Genomic DNA, 18,945 nt, shown 5'->3' with positions numbered 1-18,945 from the left:
CATTTGAGAGGTTTCTGTGGAGAGAGACTCTGAATTATGGAACGAATAAGTCAAGGCGAGGAGTGAAGGAAGAAAAAAAAAAAAAGAACGGTGAGATTGCGACAAGTCCTTTGTGGAAATCCTTATCTGACTGGGAGAGAGGGGCGCCGAGGCCCTGACAGATTCAGGGCACGGCGTGTCAGTGTGTACTTAAGAGTGTGCCTGTGTGTTTTCATTGTGTTTGTCCTGTGAAATGGGGCATGCTACAAAAAAGGTACTCATCTGCTCCCGTGTCAGTCTTTCAAGGGCAAATATAAGCCGTCTGACAATAGCCGTGGCGACTTCGCCGAGCGTTCATCGGAAGGGAAATCGGAGACCAGCTGAATTTTTCACTCCCGCGTTCACGCAGATTCTGCAGTCTGAAGGTAACCTTTCCTTTCGTGCCTTTATCTTGGTCTGCGCAACACCCTCTCCCCACTTCGTTTCTCACCTCCTTTCTTTCGCCGCACAAAAGGACGCCTCGCTAAAAGGTGAGCCTCGCGACGAGACGGAATTTAATCAGACAAGAAGGCGAGGGTACTGTTTAATAGACCGCCAAAGGGTGGAGGAATAAACAGTCGGGCTCTGGCTTTGAACAAAACGGTCTGAGCGGCCCACGCCGCCTCCCACGCCGGCGATCAGAGACGCTAACTGTAACTGTCCGCGGCTGCAAAGCAATGACCGGCTGACAAATTGGATTGCATACTTTTCATGCCACTTTTTGTCGTCAAGTGTTTTGTGAGGCAACTAAAAATAAGCCAGAGGAAAATGGATTACCGCGGCGGCGGTGGCGGCGGCGGCGGATGGCCTGTGCAGTCAGCAGAAAAAAAAAAAAAAGAGAGAAAAAAGGTGGCAGGTCATGAATTCTGTCGAGGTGGGGTGGAGAGGATGAAAAACACTTCTGAGGGAATGAATGATAGAAGAGACACGTTGGCCTCAAAGCCTGACGCTGCCAAACACAGAGTGTCTGAAAGGGCTCCGCAGCGCGGCGCTTTCACAGTGTTTCAACTATATGGAGCTTCTGAAAGGCTCTCGATGAACTGCGCTGCGGCGATCTGAATGCAGTTTTGCGTTGCACCTGGGCGAACAACCCACGAGATTTAAAACCTTTTTGCTGAAGGTGCTGCTTCAGTCAGCAATATATCAAATAAATTCTATCAATCAAACAAAACTCAAGCATTGCTTGTATAATAGATGACTTAATAAAAAGCCACACGTGTTTTCAGATCACCAATCAGCCTCTTTTTACTTCCAAAACAGTCCGAACACAAAATACTCAGAGGGGATTGGGGGATTTTTTGCTAGCAGTTGGTTCCTGATGCGTCAAAGTTCAAAAAGCAACACACAAGCACAAAGAGAAAAATGACTGACAAGTTGGATTGTTATTCCGGGTCAACATGGAGACGGACCACAAACATTCTCAGAAAGTCCCATTTTTATAACGACGGAGCCCAAGCTAAAAATAAATTGCATTTTCAGTTGCTCCGGACACAGTGGTCACATCAACAAATGCCCAAAACACAACAAAAGTTTTCCATTTTCACTTGAAAACATTGTCACGTAAACACAACCTGTAACAAAGCTGCAACTGACACAGGCTTATAAGAAGAAGATGAACGAATCTGAGGAAGCGTTGGTATATCTGCAGGAGCATCGGCTTCCATCTGTCAGGTGTCGATTAAAGGCTGGTCTGGAATTGCGTTGGGAATACGCCCTGGCACACTTGGGTGTTGTTAGAGCAGAAAATTCTACCAAGATTTCTCGGAAAAAAAAAAGAAAAAAGAAAAAAAAAGTTTTGTGGTATTTTGTTATCTGCATTTGCACCGCCAATGAGGATTCTGAAATGACGCAACGTGGTGAAAGCACAGCTAACCAAAAACTTCACACAGACTGCTTCTTCTTGTTCAAGCCGAATCCCTTCAGATCCATGAAGTCTTAATGGGGAATGGACTTAGGTGTCAGTTGCTGGATTCATCTGACAGTTGCTTTATTTTTTGGAAGATCATACTAACCAAGTTGTTGTTGTTGTTCAGGCTGTGGTTTAGCCAAGAAGGCACAAAAAGATGGGGTGTGGTTGTAGTTGAAGCCAGAACAAAGTAAAGATGGATCAGGGGCATTTCTCGTGGAGTAAGTCCCCTCCAGGACTGGTTCTCCTGGATTGCACCGGTTTGAGCATCACACAGTGGAAGAAAATGCCAGACTTAGGGGTGTTTTTAGGATTCTGATGGAGGATGAGAGTCCTGCACAGGACTGTTTGTAAGGTGCTTCTCATGATCAGGCTTTAGCACCATGGTAACACAGTCGTTATATGCAGGCATGAGAACCATGCAGGGCTCTGGTTCTTAAAGACTGGGAGCACCCGCCGCTGCCCCAAAGAAACAATAACAAATGGTGACATCAAGTTCTTCTAGCAAGCAAGAAAGTGGTGGACCAATCCAACTTGGTCTTCTGTCCATATGACTCCCATCGTTAACGGAGACTGCAAAATTCTCTGAAACGAAAGTCTACGTCTCTCTTCGTAACTTCGAGAGAGAACTTTGCAAACTGTCAGATACTTCCTCGGTATCAGTCTGCGAAACGCACCAGATGGTTCCGCCTTTACAGCGACACGATTCTTCACCAGACAACAGGAAAGACATACCAATTTGACTTGCAAATTTCCTGGTGTGATTTCTGACACTCGCTGACACTTCTTCATATTGTGTTTTTTTTTTTTTTTTCCTGTGAATGTGGTTTTGAGTGGGCGAAGAGCTGTCTGTGAATACGTTTTTTGCGGTTGTCAGGCATGTACAAGTCAAATCAGGATCTCAGCATTAACACCATTGCAGTGAAAAAATAAAACAGCAGGAAGGTTTGAGCTACTGGCCGTGCAAAGGAATTTACTGTGGACAATGTCTCCCTCATGTGTTTACAAGAAGAAACGACAGCTGTTCAATGAGGAATACTTTACATCAAAAGCACTCTTGAATTTCAGGTGCATAATTTGTTTTTTGTGTCTTAAAAAAAGTGAATGCTGTAGATTTTAATTATCACAAAACTACTTTTTAGAGCATTTACAATGAAAGAGTAAACAATAGGGAAAATGGCGGCATGTCAGACTAATCGGCCAAAAGAAAAGAACAGAGAATGACTTTATAGAAGCAGCAAAGTTAGAGCCACATGCATCTTTTGTCATGAAAAACCGGCGAATGAAAGGCTGAAATGTCACCAGACCAAACACCCTGAGATGAAGTGTAAACCCAAAGAAAAGGAAGCCATAGTTACAGAATATAATCCAATATTTGTATCCTTTTTCTTATGTTATGTTATTTATTTTCTTTTTTGTAATTGTACAGGGTGTGTTGGGGTCACCAGGGTTTACAATGGTAAACATCTGGATCCCTCAAGATAAACGTTGGGAATCATTGCTGTTAAAGTCTCTGGGACACACACGTCCAGCAACCACTGTGAGGTGCGTCAGCTTTACTTTATCCTTCATTCACTTAATTATGTTTAAAACAGATATTTGTCTTCATTTGTCCCCTTTTATCTCAGGTTATAATCAACGTGTATAAAAATGGGCACAGCCATGTTGGAAGTCTCAAATTTAACCAAAAAGTTCAAATGAGATCAGCTGAGTTTGTACATAATTGCAGGGCTCAAAGTAAAATTATAGAAAAGAACTAGACTTTGCAGGGTGTTATCGTTTCAAAATGTGTTTACGCCAAGAAAAACATTTTCAGTTTTCAGAGGTCCAACTGCAGGTGCTTCTCAGCCAAATAGTCCGTTTCCACTTTGAAGGAAGCAGCAGTACGTTCTTTGATTGAACAGAATGAAACCATGCTGGGGAAAATCATATATTCACTATCAAAATTCATGGCTTACTAATTAAATCGTCTCAACCAGGTATGTCAAACACATTTTAGATCAGGATCACAGTTCCATCTGGAGTGGACAGGACTGGCAAAATAGTGCAATAATAACTTCTAAATTCACACTTTTTTTGTTTGTGGTCGCAATGATCCAGACTCTAGATTCCAGCGTCTCGACACGATGCTTGTTCTTGTGGCGTTTCCGATGTAAAAACAGGAGCACGTCTTCTAATCCAAAGAACCATATCATCATTTCAAGAACCATCTGAAAGCACAGGAATGAAAGAAGACTTCAGACTGATCAAAAATAAACTGAAAGTCTCATGTGCCACGTGGTTGTGGGTTTTTTTTGGGGGGGGTTGCAAATATTGAAACAAGAGGACCTTTTAGCTCTTCGACAACACTCTGAGTGGCTCCCCTCAGGAAATGCCCTAAAACTATTTTAAGTTTATTCAAGAGAACTCTTAAAGAACTCGTACTACTTTCCATTTGCCTTGAAAATTTCAAGCTTTCTTGTGCGTTGGTACACCGAAAATCATGAAAGAGCCGTCCACTTCAGGCACGCCTTCTGCGAGTGAACCCGGTGGCAACAAACACAACTCTGTTCTGTTCTATAAACAGTGCCTCTATTTAAAAGACTCCTCACTGTCACAGTCTGCATATAAAATCACGAGGCTCTATTGAATGATTTGTGATGTAGTGTTTTTATACTATCACAATGTCATTGGAAAAAGAAACTGCATTTGGACTTAAGCTAGCAAACTGGCATTAGCCTAAAAGCCATGCCGTCAGAGTGACTTCGTAAAAACATGTATACTTGACCACAACAAAGAAATGTTTTAATTTTTGGGGTTATTATTGTACTATTTCACCGATTCGGCCCACTCAAGATGAAGTTTGGCTGTATGTGTCCCCTGAAGCTGAAATGTTCTTTCAGTCTGGAATCCTTCGCTTTTAATGGTCACACAATGAAACAAACTGACAATCCAAGAAGTCTTAGCAACACGGTATGACTAAATAAGCATTTTTTTAAAAATTATTTCACCCATTTCCAAAAATCGGAGCTGAACAGACGTGAAAAATATTCTCACAATGAATTATAATGTGAAAATCACATTTTCAGCTCTTTCACCACCTCGTCACTTACCGAGCAGCTGCTACTTCACGGAACGGCACTTGAATCTCTTGAAAGAAACGGGAGACGCATTCCACAGCTTGTGTACAGTTTTATTATCGTTTTTCCCTTGTCAGATAAAAGCAGAGAGGAGCATAATAACCAGAGAGGGTGTGCAGCTTTGGGGTTCGGTCCAAAGCCGGAGGAGAGAACTTGAGGTGAGTATACGTTAGCAACACAGGGCGAACCCCCCCTGCGGTCATAAATGCTACATAACACTGTCCATATTATAAACAGTCACAAAAAAACCGGCTGCCGTCGAAAAGGGGTTTCTCCCGACGGCCAGCCTGCAACACATTCATGACACAGTTATCGTGAGGTAAGCTAGAGTTGGCTAGTGTTGTACTGCGCAAATAAAGGTCTATTACGCACTCTTCGTCTATAGTAGCGTGACCGGTAAATCCTGTGTGTTGTGTAGCTTCTTCACTACCTTGGCATAGCTTTGGCATTAGGAGGTAACACTGTAGCGCCCACCCTGATGGGGGGTGGGGGGCTGGGGCGTTTGAGAACAAGCGGTGTTCATTACATGAACAGGAGGTAACTCCAGCGGCCTCGGGCCGCCGAGTGTAGGGGAGTAACTTTATGTCTGCTATTCATAGTTAAACTTTAACAACAGTGTCTATATGCTGCTAAATCACCTTGAAGGAAAGAAGGGTATATTTTACTTGTGATGGCTTATGTACATGTTGAGGTCCGGACGTAGGTACAGTCTCTGACAGTCCCCGCTGGAAGAGTCCATTCACACCGGGCTTTAAAATGAATCTGTGGAGTCCCTGCCGTGAGATGGGAACGCTTCGCCAAGCGCTTTGGACATTCTCTGTTCCGCTGAAAGCTCGCAGCCTCATTGCAAACGTAGCAAAACTAGCATTAGCCTCAAAGCCATGCCATCGGGGTGAGTTTGTGAAAACACCCATAATGCAACAGCTATAGGAGAAGAGGTTTTTTTTTTTGGACATTTCACAAGAAGATTTCATTAAAATTGGCTTTGTTTTGACCTTGTGGTCATTTTTAGTGCTAATTGATTGGTTTCATTAAAATGTCAACACTTTCAACTGGTACAGAGTCACAAAGAAGATCTTAAAAATGTAAAGATTTATGGCGTTATTTTACAGGTCTAGCCCAGTCAAGATTAAACTGGGCCTCGATGAAAATGTGTTCGACACCTTTGAAATGTATTTCAGAGTCTAATCCCACTTTCCTTGATTCCTCTGTGGTCAGAAACGGGCCACGGCCGGGTGTAAAGACGAGGGAAAAGCAACGTTAAAGCTCTCGTTTCCATCTGAGGGCCACCGCGCGCTTCGGGGTTAACCCTGAAACTGTAGAGGAGGAGGTGCGTTCAGGACTAATCCGAAGCTGGATCCACTTTAAAGCCAGGTGTAAATCGACGTGGCGGGCAGTTATATAGTGATATTCACTCTGAGGTGCAGACTTTCAGTCATACGAACTCACGCGAGCATAAGCTTTAGCTTATTCCGATATTAGAAACAAATGGTGCTTGTAGCATTTATGCTGACATATTTCTGATCACATTCCTTTTAGCGTTCTTTCAAACGATTAAAAAAAAAAAAGAAAAAAAATATGTATAGCTTCAGTGGCTGAAATTGAAGACAGAGTTTGAAATGATCGTATATTACAAATAATGAACAAACAGCAGCAGTAAGAGTAACAAAGAAGAGAGATGATAGATGATTTATATATATATAGTCATAGGCTTTTTTGGCTAATATAAAAAGGTATAAATAACAGATTCTGTTTTGGTTAAACACCGTTACGATGAAGAAACGAAGTGCACATAAAGACACGAAAGAAGCCCGGTGCAACACTTCGCGGTCGTTAATCCATGATTTTTGGGATTACCTGAGATTCCAGTCGTCCCTCAGGGCTCTACAGATCCCGCGGCAACAGCATCCGTTGATTGATCGACTGATTTCATCAATCGACTGATTGAGGTTAGAGTCTTAACGAACCCGGTGGGGTGTCGAAGACGTTCGGCCAAGCTCGCGGCGGGGGTGGGGGGCGGCCGCGGACGAGATGCGCGACGCCGCATTTTATGCCCTCGCCCAAAACACACCTGACCTGCAGGCTCGGCACATTCAGTCAAACACACACACGCACAAGCACACACACTCACAGCCTTTGAGGAAATAAAAAATAAAGCTAAAAGAAGGCATGGAAGCAAAGAAAGCAGGAAAAGCGGAGCTTCAAATGGGCGAGGTATCCGTTACATAATCCTCCCTCTAAGGAATTTAGGCTTTTTAATACCATCTTGGAATGCACTATATAATGATATATATATTTATATATATATACTGTATATTGCCGTTAATATAAGCAGGATTACGGTTGATAAATAGAGTGGCCTCCTTACCACCTGAGGCACCTCAGCGAGCTTCAGCACCCTCCTCCCTTTGATTTGTGGGTGTCACAGGCCTTGAATGCCCTACAAGGGTGGAGCCGGGAACTACTCATTTTTTTTCTTTTTCCTATTTCATTTGCGTAAAGCTCAACGGGACCGGCCGAGCTCCGCTGGCTTCGGTCACTCTTCGTCCGCGGTCTCCCTTTTCGAGACGTCGTCTTTCTCTTCCGGGACCTGAGGGCCGGGGCTCGGCAGGACCGCCGCCTCCGGGGCGGCCAGCGAGGACGGATCCTGTTGGTCGACGGTCCGCTGAGACGGCGTGTCTTCCTGTTCGGAAACACACGGCAGAGACATCACGATGAGATGTTGTTGACTCTTGTTAGTATGAAGGAGGGAAGTCATTCTTGTTGTACTGAACTTTTAAAAAACAGCAAAAACTTTTATCGACAGAACAACCAAACGCTACTGCTGATCGACCACAGCTTGCACGACGTTTCAAGCGAAAGCACTTGGTTGTTGCATTTTCATTTCAGAAAAGTTTTGCGTTGTTTGCACAGAAAATTATGCACTTCTCCTGTAGAACCACTAGCAGGTGCTGTTGCTTGTTTTTTTTTTAATGTATCGGGACATTCATATGGACAGACGACCAAGTTGGATTGTTATTACAGTGACCCTGACTGTAAGACTAACAAGTTCCAGGAGAATCTGTACTGGAGAATCTTTTTGTCCATCGACTGAGCATGTGCAAAAGAAGTATTTACTACTGCTGCGGTGTGCAGGCACATCCTTTTCTAAAAGTTGTGTTTCCGGTGGCTCCCAGCACCACTGTCATGTAAACAGTGGCCTGAGTCGTATGAGGAAGAGACATCATAAACCGTCTGTTTCAGCGTCGTTCTATTGGCAGGGTTTCACATGAAGAAAGTATTTGAAAACTGTTTTAACTGTCAATAAATTAGCTAAAATATTGGCGCCTTCAAGCATTTCTGGTTGTGGCTATGTGCATATAACAGTGATGCGCTGAGCCATTGAAAATAAAAATTCAAAAACAGGGGATCCAATGTGGAATTTTTTGAAAATTTGACTTCGTCTCCATGTAAACTAAGGAAAAAGCAACTTGAAGAGTAAATTCTCTGACTCTGTGAAAATGGGGGGATACGCAACTTTCCCGTACGCGCACGTCGCCCTTGGTAAATGTTCAACAGCAGCCCGGCTTGCTAACTACAGCGTTTTCAGCCACTCTCCGTATAAATGGACACAGTTTTCAAAACATGAACCTTTTCTGAAACAAAAAAAAAACATTTTCATGAGAAACGTCACATCAACTGTGACTGAATATTATTCCAGTCGCTCTCTTCGACTTACTTGCTCCGAGAATCGATGATTCACCTGATCTGCGAACTCCTGCATCTCGGCCTCTTCCCCATTGGAGTGGCAGCTCGGACTCGGCACCTCGATCCCATGGCTTTCCAGAATGGCAGCTTCTAGTTGTGTGGCAGTCAAAGAGGCGGTTGTATTGTGAATGGACGTGCGAACGGCGGCGGGCAGACGCTTCCCCATCGCCTCTGGAGGACCTCACCTATGTTTGCTCTCCTCTTCATCTCCTTCCGACGGTTGGCAAACCAGTTGTAGACCTTCAGCGCCGTCACACGTTCAAATTCAGACAGTTTACAGCCTGGGAGAAGGAGCAGCGACAAAATGTAAATACAAGAGTTTAGCATCATATAGAGGTGGCTAAAATGCTCAGTTTCAGTGTTTGTTTCACATGCTGAACTTCCAGCGGCAAAGAAATCCTGTAAATAGGTGAAAATTCTATTTCAAATGCAGCTGCTCTTTGAGCGAGGTGTTCAAACTACAGACCACAGGGTCAGTAAATGCAATGAAAGAAAATCACATTTCCACAACACAATTTTCTTGACAAATTGTGACTGAAATATTTTCATTTCTGTTAAATTCAACGCTGTGTTTTCTCCTCTTCTAATCGATACCGTATTAAACTGAACTCTTTTTATTCCTGAAGTAGGTACAGAAACTGACTGTAAGGCATAGTCGACCACAGTTACTTTTCTTTGTAAAAGAATGAGCTAAAACATCTTTTGTCTTAACGAAAATCAAATTAACTGTATTTCATCACAAATCTCACATAAAATAAACTGTGAAGAAAACTGTCAAAAAAAAAAAAAACTTTAAAAAAGATTGTTTTGGTCTTTTCCGTTTTTCTCTCACCATTTTCACTGACTGACCTCAGGGAGTCAAAATGCTGCAACACCTCTGATTTGAAATCAGCCGAGTCCACAGATGGAACTTTGCTGTGGTCTGCCTGAATCTTTTTCACCCCTAAAGGTTTATTCAAACAGATCACACGTACCGCTTTCTGCTGTGCATTAATAGATTGCGCCACCTGCTGGTTGCATTTTTCATTCCACCAATTTAATTATCGACACGTTTGTATCAGTTTTTAGCTCTCGATGCATCGCTACATAGTTCTCTTAACACTTCTCGGGGTTTCATGACAAAAACAACCAACAGCACCCCCTGGTGGCCCGGCATGCCAGAGCGCCGACGTCTCGGTGTACCTGGCTTCTGGATGACGGAGTTACAGGCGTTGGCGATCTCCTCTCTCTTGGCCTCGTCGGGATACTGATTCTCCATGAAGAAGCTGCGCCAGATAAACACACAGAGTTCAATCACGCTGCGTTTATTAGCGGGGACGGCGGCGGCGTGTGCACGACTAGTCGTGCCCTCGTTTCACACCTCATCAACTTTTACTCCTCGCATTGAACCGAGAGGAAGGTAAGGACAATATTTATCCACTCCAGCGTCGCAGTCTGTCGTTTTATTTTTACCGTCTTATAAATATGAAGATCTTTTTTTTTTTAGGGTGAAATGAGGTGGAGACTCTAGTCGCTGCTGTTTTCTCATCTTTCCTCTCTAAATAGGTTTCAGTCAAGTCTTTTTTTTTTTTCTTCTTGCCCTCCTAAAGGTGAAAAAGAGTCATCCTCTTGCATTACAAAACACACAGGGATCAATTTCTCCAAGCCCTCTTATCCTCTCACCCGATGAGCTGCCCTGTCCTGTCTTTCTGATTCTCTTCCTCACACACACACACACACACACACACCATCTTCACCTCCGCTGTACCGTCCTTGGGTCTAAACTAGCTCATCAGGATCAGCACTGCAGTGGAATTGCGTAATCCACGGGGCACTTGCTGGTGAGTGTTGTCTGTGTGGTCTTATTGCTGCGAGTGCCCAGACTGCACCCTGTACTTACAGCAATCACGCAATAGACAAATCAATGTCTCGGAGTGGGTAAGACTGGGTTTCTGTCTCTCAGCGCGTGTCTGGGTTACTGAGAACTGTGTCTGGAACAAACGGAGACGAGCAAGTCTTCGAAAGGAAGAAGAAGGAGGAAAAAAAAACATCCAGGCATCTGTCATTGAAGGATATTAACCAATCAAGATCTGGACTGCTGCTTGCGTACTTCTATTTCTCCATGCTGCTGCGGGCCGCAGTGGGTTAAAACCGGCAAATGCCTTCAAAAGTGGAGCTGCATTCCAGTTCCAGCGATTAAAATACCGACATGTGCAAACGCGTCAGACGCCAGAAGAATTCAGTGTGGGGTTGTGCAGACCTAAAGCAGTTCCTGATTAACTCTTTTTATAGTTCAAAGCAACGCCTCGGCGAAACAAAAGCGAGACGACGGAACGCGTCTGCGACTGACAATAAACATCCCAGCTGTGGTTGAAAGAGGCTCCGTTATCTATTTTTCACCCGTTTCATACGACAGACAGCTTGCATCACTTGGTGATTGACGATTTCTACAAATCACAGGTTATCTGTGGGGATGTGCTCCTGCAGGTGTGAATGTCCGTGTGCTTCAGTGTCTCTCTGATCGTCGCGTGATGGCTTTGGAGATCGGTCCGGGATGCGATCCGTCTTTGCTCGTTAACGGGGATCGGATCCAGAAGTGGATACAGCAGGACGGAAATCGTTTGGGATCAGTGACTCCGCCATCCGTCCTCCAGGACTCAATAGAGCCTCCTGCTGACGTCTCAGAGGCCGTCGCTTGAAAAGTTTCTGCAGACGTCGGCTGTTTTTTTCCCACAAGAACACAAAGTTGTTCTTTTGTCGCTTCCAGAATATTTAGCAGTGATTGTTATTTTGTGACTTTTAGGTGTCTGGTTCAATGACAAATATGATTTATCATGATGATTGAATCTTTTATAAGCTGTTTTTTGTTTGACATTCAGGGACACAGTCAATCTTACTTGTGGTACAAAATTGCATAAATGTCACTTCAAAATGACGTGCAACTCAAAACAGAGATCACTTTTCATGATGGACACAAAGGGATTAAAAACCTGCCGTGAATAAAAATGCTTCATGTAAACACGGCTATTGTGTCTGCTCTCCTTCCACTTCACCCCGCACGGCCTGAACGGACAGCAACAGCTCCGCTCACCTCTCCATGATCGACTGGCACTCCTTCCTCCAGGTGAACCTGCTCCCCCTGCGTAGCCTCAACGGGCCGCCCACGATCCCCGTTCTGTCGCCCGCCATGATCCCCGCCCTCCAGTCCGGTTCCTCCTTCACCAGTGAGCGCATGGACAGGGTGGCGCCTGTTCCAGAGGGAAGACGAGACGAAACACCCCGTCAATGAAGACCCACGGACAGCTGCACCGACTCAAACTGATCCCAAAGTATTGCTTTATTTCTTATTTAACTATTACACATTTTGTAACAAAATAGATAAGTGAGAGAAACTTCAGATTCTTGTACGTTTTGGGGCAAATTGACAGAGATCAGACTCCCACGCTACACTGAAAAAGGCAATGCTGTGCAAAAGCGAAAGGACTGGAGACAATAATCCTATCTCAGCCGTCTGAGGGTCCTGAAATGCCTCCTGGGTGACTCGTCAGAGCTGCAGGCGCGCCGCTCGTCTTCGCCGGCGGCGGCGGGGCGGGGGTTTACCTGGCTGGGCGTGGGCGTGGGCGGCCGCCGCAGTGTACCACGGCAGCAGGTGCATCAGCAGCTCTCTCTGCCTGCTCCACGACGGGTTGGGGTTGAGGTTGGTGTTGGGGTTGGGGAGGATGTTGGGGAGGCTGGCGCTTGCCCCTGCTACCATGGCGTCTCTGTCCCCCGCCCTGGCCCGGGCCAGGGGGCTCACGCTGTGCTGGCTTTCACTCCACCTCAGCCCTTCAGTCGGGACAAAACCAATAGTCAGGCGGGGCCACGGCGTGGCAATCACTGGAGACTGGTCACGCTTTGCATCGGAGTCTCTGGCTGGAGTGACACACTCCTGTAGACCTGCCTTTGAACGTCCAATTAATACACTCTTTTTCCTCAAAGAAATTTCTTTGTCTTCGCCAATTCGTTTGAGTGCTTCCCTTGAGATCCCTGACGGGCAGGTCAAAAGGAGCCTATGGAAGAAGCAAAGCGCTGTGGCCACTTTCAGGTCGGAAAACATGGCAGGAAGATTGTTAGTATCACTGTTAACAGCCAGTTTGTTAGCCATGTAGGAATGAAAACCAGCACCGGAGGACCTCCAGCGGGAGCTAAAGCAAAGCTTGGGTGGGGGCAAAGGGGGAGGAAGTCGGCGAGGATTATGACAGAGGGACAGAGCAGAGAGGGCGGACGGTCCATCCGAGGCCCGTTTTTATGCCAGGCTCATGTGAAAATGTGACTTTTTGACATGAGGGCATCACCGTTTGGCGAGAAATCGCTGGAATCTCTCCTTTGATCAAACCTCTCTTCTCCCTAGGACATGGAGAGGTCGCCTCCAACCCCGAGCTGTTACTGTAGCCCTGCGCAGACCAACCGCACTCACCCGCTAAAGTTTCATTTCCTAACCAGAAGCCTTAACGTTATCGATTAGAATCTCCTGTGACGGGACTACCTTTATCATCTGTCTTTCCTCTGAAATTATAGATTGGCCGGGCGTCCTTGTTCGACCTCGCTGCCCGTCAGGACCTGCGTCGGAGTTAGCGTGAGGAGCCGGGAGCAGCTTCACCATGCAGGAGGGGTGAGGAGGGGAGGGGGGGGTTAGCAAGCGGCGGTTCACAGTCAAACACAAGACATACTCTCCCCCTTTTTTTTTTTAAACGCGAGCCTCCTTTTATCTAATCTCTAATCTGTCATCATTAACCTGACATTCCACCTCGGGCTGCCGGTCTGCCCTTCCTCCTAATTATTCTCTCCGTACCCGACATCAACTATCCCCGTGGGGGATTTTTACATCCTTTGCTCTGTACGAGCCCGTTTCCTCGTCCTCGCTCCCGTCCGGGACGCCCGGTGCCTCACCTGGGTTGTTCCTCTCCAGCAGGTACCAGCGGTAGAACGCCCGGCGCTTGGAGTCGCTCATCTCCAGGCCCTGCTGCAGCAGCCACTGCGAGATGTAGCTCTGGCTGATGCCTGCGTGTGGGGAGGCCAAACACATTGCAGTGAACTCTCCCACTGGCTGATTGATGTGGAGGCACAACCGGCGGCACGGGGCCTGTCGGCGGTCGGCCTCGCTCCAGCACCACGAGCAAAAACAAACAAACAAAAAAAACCTCCTGTTAAGCTAATGAAGCCGCCCCAAAAACATCGATACTTTAATTAAAGACATGAGATTTAGCGAGGATACATTTTCAACTTCGCTGGTGCTGGCGGAGCGCGGCCCTCCTCTTTTAATGCATTCCCGATAAAAACATAAATATTAACCAGCGCATTGTCACATCTGTTATCAGCGCCAGTCCATTAGCGTGCTGTGTTTGGAAAACACGCCGGGCGGAGGGGTGTTAATTCCCCATTACTCAGTCAGTAAAAGGCTTGCGCCACGCTACTGTATGTGAATGTTAACTCGCAATACTGGTGCAAGGCAGCGCATTCATCTGCCAGCTGAGGTTTATAAATCATTTCAGGTCATTTTCTCCGGGGATGGAAACAACCTTTCGGCAGCCGCTCCTCCAGGCTGGTGTCTTTTTTGGACGCTTTTCTAAATTGTTCATGGAAGTTTTCAGTTTAACGTGTCCATATGTACTTCATTTGCACAAACTGTGCTGTCTATAGAGATCAAAAGCTATAGAAGAGTGGGAGGACGCCTCTACCTCCATCATTACACACCATGCTGAGTCTCAGTAAGTAATTACTGATATATAGCACGGCATGGGTTAGATGGACTTCCTGGTGTTTGTCATATGAGAAGATGTCTTTTTGACGGCTGCCGGGAGAAATAAAATAACACTTGTTGCTTTTAATTTTAAATATCTGCCAAGTCTGCAAGTGTGATCCCTTCTTTTTATCGTATTAAACTTGTGATTTCAGGCCACATTGACAGAAATATTTCAAGTTTAAATGTACAAATCCCCGACTCCTCATATTATCAAGGTTAAATCCAGGATCGGAAGGTTTAAATCAACATGGAACGACTCATCTGCTATTCCATCTTCAACTTGAAGGTGTCTTTTGGTCGTAAAAGTTAATAGCTCATAAAAACAACTCAGGGAATCATCTTGACCAGACTGCAGCATGTCTCATGAAGCGCTGGGGTTTCGGCAACTGACGAGAGGAAGTGATGCCAGATAAAGTCGGCCAGAGGAGGCGCGCGGAAGGCTGAAACTCAACAGAGTAGGTTCCTACAACTGGCTGATGTATGTACAAACCACTGAAATATATTTGGGACTGTTAAAGTCTGCTGAGCTCTTCATGATGAGCTGGTATGTTTCTGCCCCGTTTGTTTACATACCACAGTTAAACTGCATAAGGATGTAATGTTGCATAATGTCAAAACTCGAGCGGCGTTTCCTGGTCCGCACAGAGGCTGGGCAAAGAAAACTCTCTGTCCAAATTGTAACATTTTAAAGTCAAACTAAGGTCTTGTTTTCCATGCAATGATTTCAAGTGAAAAAGCAAATGTTGCGTTGCCTTTTGGGAGTCCCTTTGACAATTTGGTCCTTCTAAAATCCATCACTGCTGCATTCACACTCCCATCCGACTTTAATGGAACCGCACCACACCGTGCTTTCCAGCGTGCAGCAAACACACCAGCAGCAGAAAACACAAGTATGAATGTATCCAAATTAACCTAATCAAACAAAATCCTGGGATATCCTTTAATCTTTAGTCTTATTTCCATTCAGTGGTGCTCTGTGTGCATATTTCAGCATCTCAATCTTTCATCAGAATCATTTATCTTAATAGTCTGTCACATTAAGTGTTGCAGTTGAATTTTTTAGCAGTTTTGCAGCTTTAGAATGGTTGGAAACACATTGAAAGAGTTTATAATGCTGTTTTCCTCAACTTTTGATATTCATTTGGCACTCTTAAAAACACATGACACACGTGTGACAAACGAACGCACAACTTCAACTGATGTTTTGCAGGTCAGAGCAACGATGAATAACTGACAACTGTAAATGTTTTCTTTTTGTTGTGAAGCTGAGGGGGCCGAATGCTTTCTGGGAAAGTTAATCTATAATATCCTTTCACAAACCCCTAGGTCTCAGGTCACGTCACATTGATATACACATGCAAATTTCTCTCAGTAAAGAGGGGATCGAGCAGTAAAGGCTGGAAATAGTTCAAGGATGTGATGTGGAATTAGATCAGCGGTCGGGCTGCGTTCCGCCTCTCGGTACCTGTGACTTGTCCCACGATTGCCTGGGAGATCCTCCGGTTGTTCAGGAACGTTTTGATCTCCTCCTTCACCAGGTTGCTGTCTCTCCTGGAAAAGACAGTGCCGCCCGGTCGTCACACACAGAGCCCCGTGCACGGTGTTTAAATCGCCGGTCGGCGCTCGCGTTAACCTTACTCACTGGCGGCTCTCTTTTTCGTGCCGCCCCCCAAACGCCTGACCTGAATTAACTCCGGTAAAAAAGTTCTGGAGAATAAGCCGCGGCTCTGGGGACGCCTGCTGTCATTATCTGATGTTATAATAGTCTCTCTTTGTCTTTCTCCACTACTCATCCCTCCGCCATTCATGTCTTCGGAGTGTTTCTCACCTCATGTACTCCTCCACCTTCTCCTCCAGGTCCCACTCCTCCTCGCCCATGGTGTCGTAGCTGAAGGAGCGCTGCACGGCCACGGTGGGCGGGTAGAGCGGCGGCGGCGACGCCTCGTAGCTGTTGCTGGGGGACAGCGCGGCGCCGTCCAGGCCCGAGGTCTGCGTGGTGGCCGAGGCCAGGGACAGCGAGGAGGTGGAGGACGAAGACGAGGACGGGGCGGCGGCGGCCGAGGCCGGCGCGGCGTTGGACGGCGCCGGGTGGGCCTCGCGGTGCTCGGGGTCCAGCCTCTCCAGGGACTCCAGGGCGTGGATGATCTGGGGCTTGGTCATGCCCGACAGGCGCAGGCGCTGCAGGAGGTCGATCTGCTCGATGGTGTAGCGCGGCTCCACCTCGCAGCACTCCATCGTGGCGTCTGCAACGCACGCGGGAGAAGGCGCAGGTTAATGTTTTAGCTGGAGGCCCGGGAACACAACACCTAGAGCGGATGCGAACGCGGCGGCGCCGGGTTAATTTCTCACCAGACGAGCAACAACCACACCACTCCGCAGTGTTACCAAGACATACGCTGCTAAATTTATCTCCACTTAAATTTAGATAGCATGTTGCAGGCTTTCTCAGACAAACTGATAAATGATGAAAGGATTATTATTAGATGAAAAGGCTAATCATGAAAAAATAGACTTTCAAACGCTCCACTTCCTTTGTAGTTCCTCAAACCTGATGGCGATGATAACAACTAACTGGGAGAAAGAAAAAAAACACTAGGAGAGGTTTATAAAAGTGCACTTAGGAAAGACTGCATTCTCCTCTGAAGAACCCCTGGGTCATTCAAAACTTTGGCAACCTTTCAAACGCTTGGCACAGACACTTGGGGCTAACCTTGCTCTATTTGCTCAGGGTGGAATTAAAAGTAAGATCACCCTGGCAGACATAACCTGACATCAGGTGAGTTCGGCCGAGTCCAATCCATCCGCTGATTAACTCCTGCGGCTCCGCAGTGAGCCGGAGGAGCACCAACTGAAATCAAAGCACGAAACTTTTGTTGTGTTTAACAGCTCGCAAGGTGGAACTTGTGAAAAACACTCCATCTCCTTGCTACTGTGCACGCAAAGCATGGATGTAGGAAACAGTTCCTGTGCACGTGAACGAGTAGACGAAGAATAACTGCAACGGCGGAGGTTTTAGAATTGACAGTCATCCAATGTCCATAGGAATGTTTGTGTACTTGACGTTGTTAATGTTTATAGTGTACTGTTCTCTGCACGTGTGCGGTTTCATTACAAAAAACAACCAACAGCGCCACCTCGTTCCCTGGCATGCCAACTACAGTCCTCCCAATGTAAATGGGGCACTGTATTCAGAACGTTGTAGTATAAATGTGAAACTTTTCTGAAACGAAAACAATGGTTCTTCACATAGACGGGTTCCAAACCCAGACCAAGTCCCCCATCAGTGTGTGAATGAGCCAACGTTCTCCGTGCAGAGGCAAACCAGACCTCGGTGGGGGGAAATCTGGGGACTGTCCGTGACCTTGAAGACTTCCAAAGCTGGACACCTGTATGTCTCTCTGCGCTCTTTAACCGGGACAGCAGAGATCCGGCTAGAGTTAGGTGGCAAATTAAAGAAAGTCACAACAAACAACATCCAAGTAGCTTTAAAAGTTCACGGTGTTACCGGATAAACAGGACAAAGTGAAGTTGTTTGGTTTTTCGCACGACGTTGAGGATCGTTCAGACTTTGATGGTAATCACGGAGGGAGGGGGTACTGAGGGGGAGGGGGGGGGAGTCCGGCGCTGTGTCCGCGGATCACTTACCTGACGGAGGGGGCGACATGGACAGGCGCCCCGGGAGTGGCTCGGTGCGCGGGGTCGCGGCGGGGACACACCACTGCCGCATGGCCCGGCGGCGGAGTTCAGCTCGGCTGACGCCTCTACCGGGGGGTCGGGGAGTCGGGCCGGGAGAGGAGGGGTGGGGTGGGGTGGGGGGGTCGGGTCGGGTCGCGGTCACACCGCCTCCGTTAGCATGCTGGCGGGACACACAGGAGCGGATGAGTCGCGGCGCGCGGTGCTAACGGAAGGCTAAACGCTGCCCGGAGCTCCGCGTCGAAAGCCGCTCTGCTGCCCCGTTAGCGCCCAGACACCGACCGGAAGCGCGCCTGCGGGCTGTCACAATAAAAGCACTCCTGGCATTTTGACAACACTCAAGCCAAACGTTGCTTCTTCTTTTTTTTTTTTTTCGTTTTTTTTTTTTTTTGTTACTCTAGTTACCACTATAGCTGCATAGTTATTATTATTATTAATAATAATAATAATAATAATAATAATGCATTGGTTTTATATAGCGCTTTTCTGGACACTCAAAGACGCTTTACATTGCATTATTCATTCACTCCATACTGGGTGGTGGTAAGCTACTGCTGTAGCCACAGCTGCCCTGGGGTAGACTGACGGAAGTGTATACATAAAGTGTATTTTAAAATTTGATCAACTTCTTTAACTGCACTAAATTGAAATGTAAGTGCCTAACTAATAGTACATGCTAAACGTAAACCTGAATTTATAAA

General features: G+C 46.3%; 1 protein-coding gene across 6 annotated transcripts; it reads right to left on the bottom strand.

Annotated features, from left to right (window-relative positions):
- Positions 1 to 5,559: 5,559 nt before the first annotated feature.
- On the bottom strand, positions 5,560 to 18,514 carry LOC115409263 (homeobox-containing protein 1). Of its 6 annotated transcripts, none has more exons than XM_030120354.1 (10): positions 18,197 to 18,514; positions 16,380 to 16,794; positions 16,017 to 16,102; positions 13,699 to 13,809; positions 12,370 to 12,594; positions 11,861 to 12,017; positions 9,973 to 10,055; positions 8,976 to 9,071; positions 8,762 to 8,880; positions 5,560 to 7,726 (listed from the first exon to the last, which is right to left on the bottom strand). In XM_030120354.1, exons 1-10 carry the CDS (start codon positions 18,276 to 18,278, stop codon positions 7,580 to 7,582), a joined length of 1,521 nt encoding a protein of 506 aa, XP_029976214.1. In that variant the 5' UTR covers positions 18,279 to 18,514; the 3' UTR covers positions 5,560 to 7,579. The 6 variants fall into 6 exon arrangements, with proteins under 6 accessions (XP_029976214.1, XP_029976216.1, XP_029976215.1 ...); XM_030120356.1 differs by having other exon boundaries at positions 8,786 to 8,880; XM_030120355.1 differs by having other exon boundaries at positions 8,762 to 8,877.
- Positions 18,515 to 18,945: the final 431 nt, after the last annotated feature.

The sequence above is a fragment of the Salarias fasciatus genome, chromosome 22 (assembly GCF_902148845.1).
Source record: "Salarias fasciatus chromosome 22, fSalaFa1.1, whole genome shotgun sequence".
Classification (NCBI taxonomy): Eukaryota; Metazoa; Chordata; class Actinopteri; order Blenniiformes; family Blenniidae; genus Salarias; species Salarias fasciatus.
This window is presented reverse-complemented; position numbering and strand designations above follow the sequence as displayed.

Bases quoted from the DNA above. Each gene is read 5' to 3' on its own strand.
- LOC115409263 (XM_030120354.1), bottom strand. From the start codon at position 18,278: ATGCGGCAGTGGTGTGTCCCCGCCGCGACCCCGCGCACCGAGCCACTC. The intron at 16,103-16,379 runs GTGAGAAACACT...TGTCTTTTCCAG, and splicing joins AAGGTGGAGGAGTACATGAG to GAGAGACAGCAACCTGGTGA. The intron at 12,595-13,698 runs GTGAGGCACCGG...TCCCGACTGAAG, and splicing joins GCTGGAGAGGAACAACCCAG to GGCTGAGGTGGAGTGAAAGC.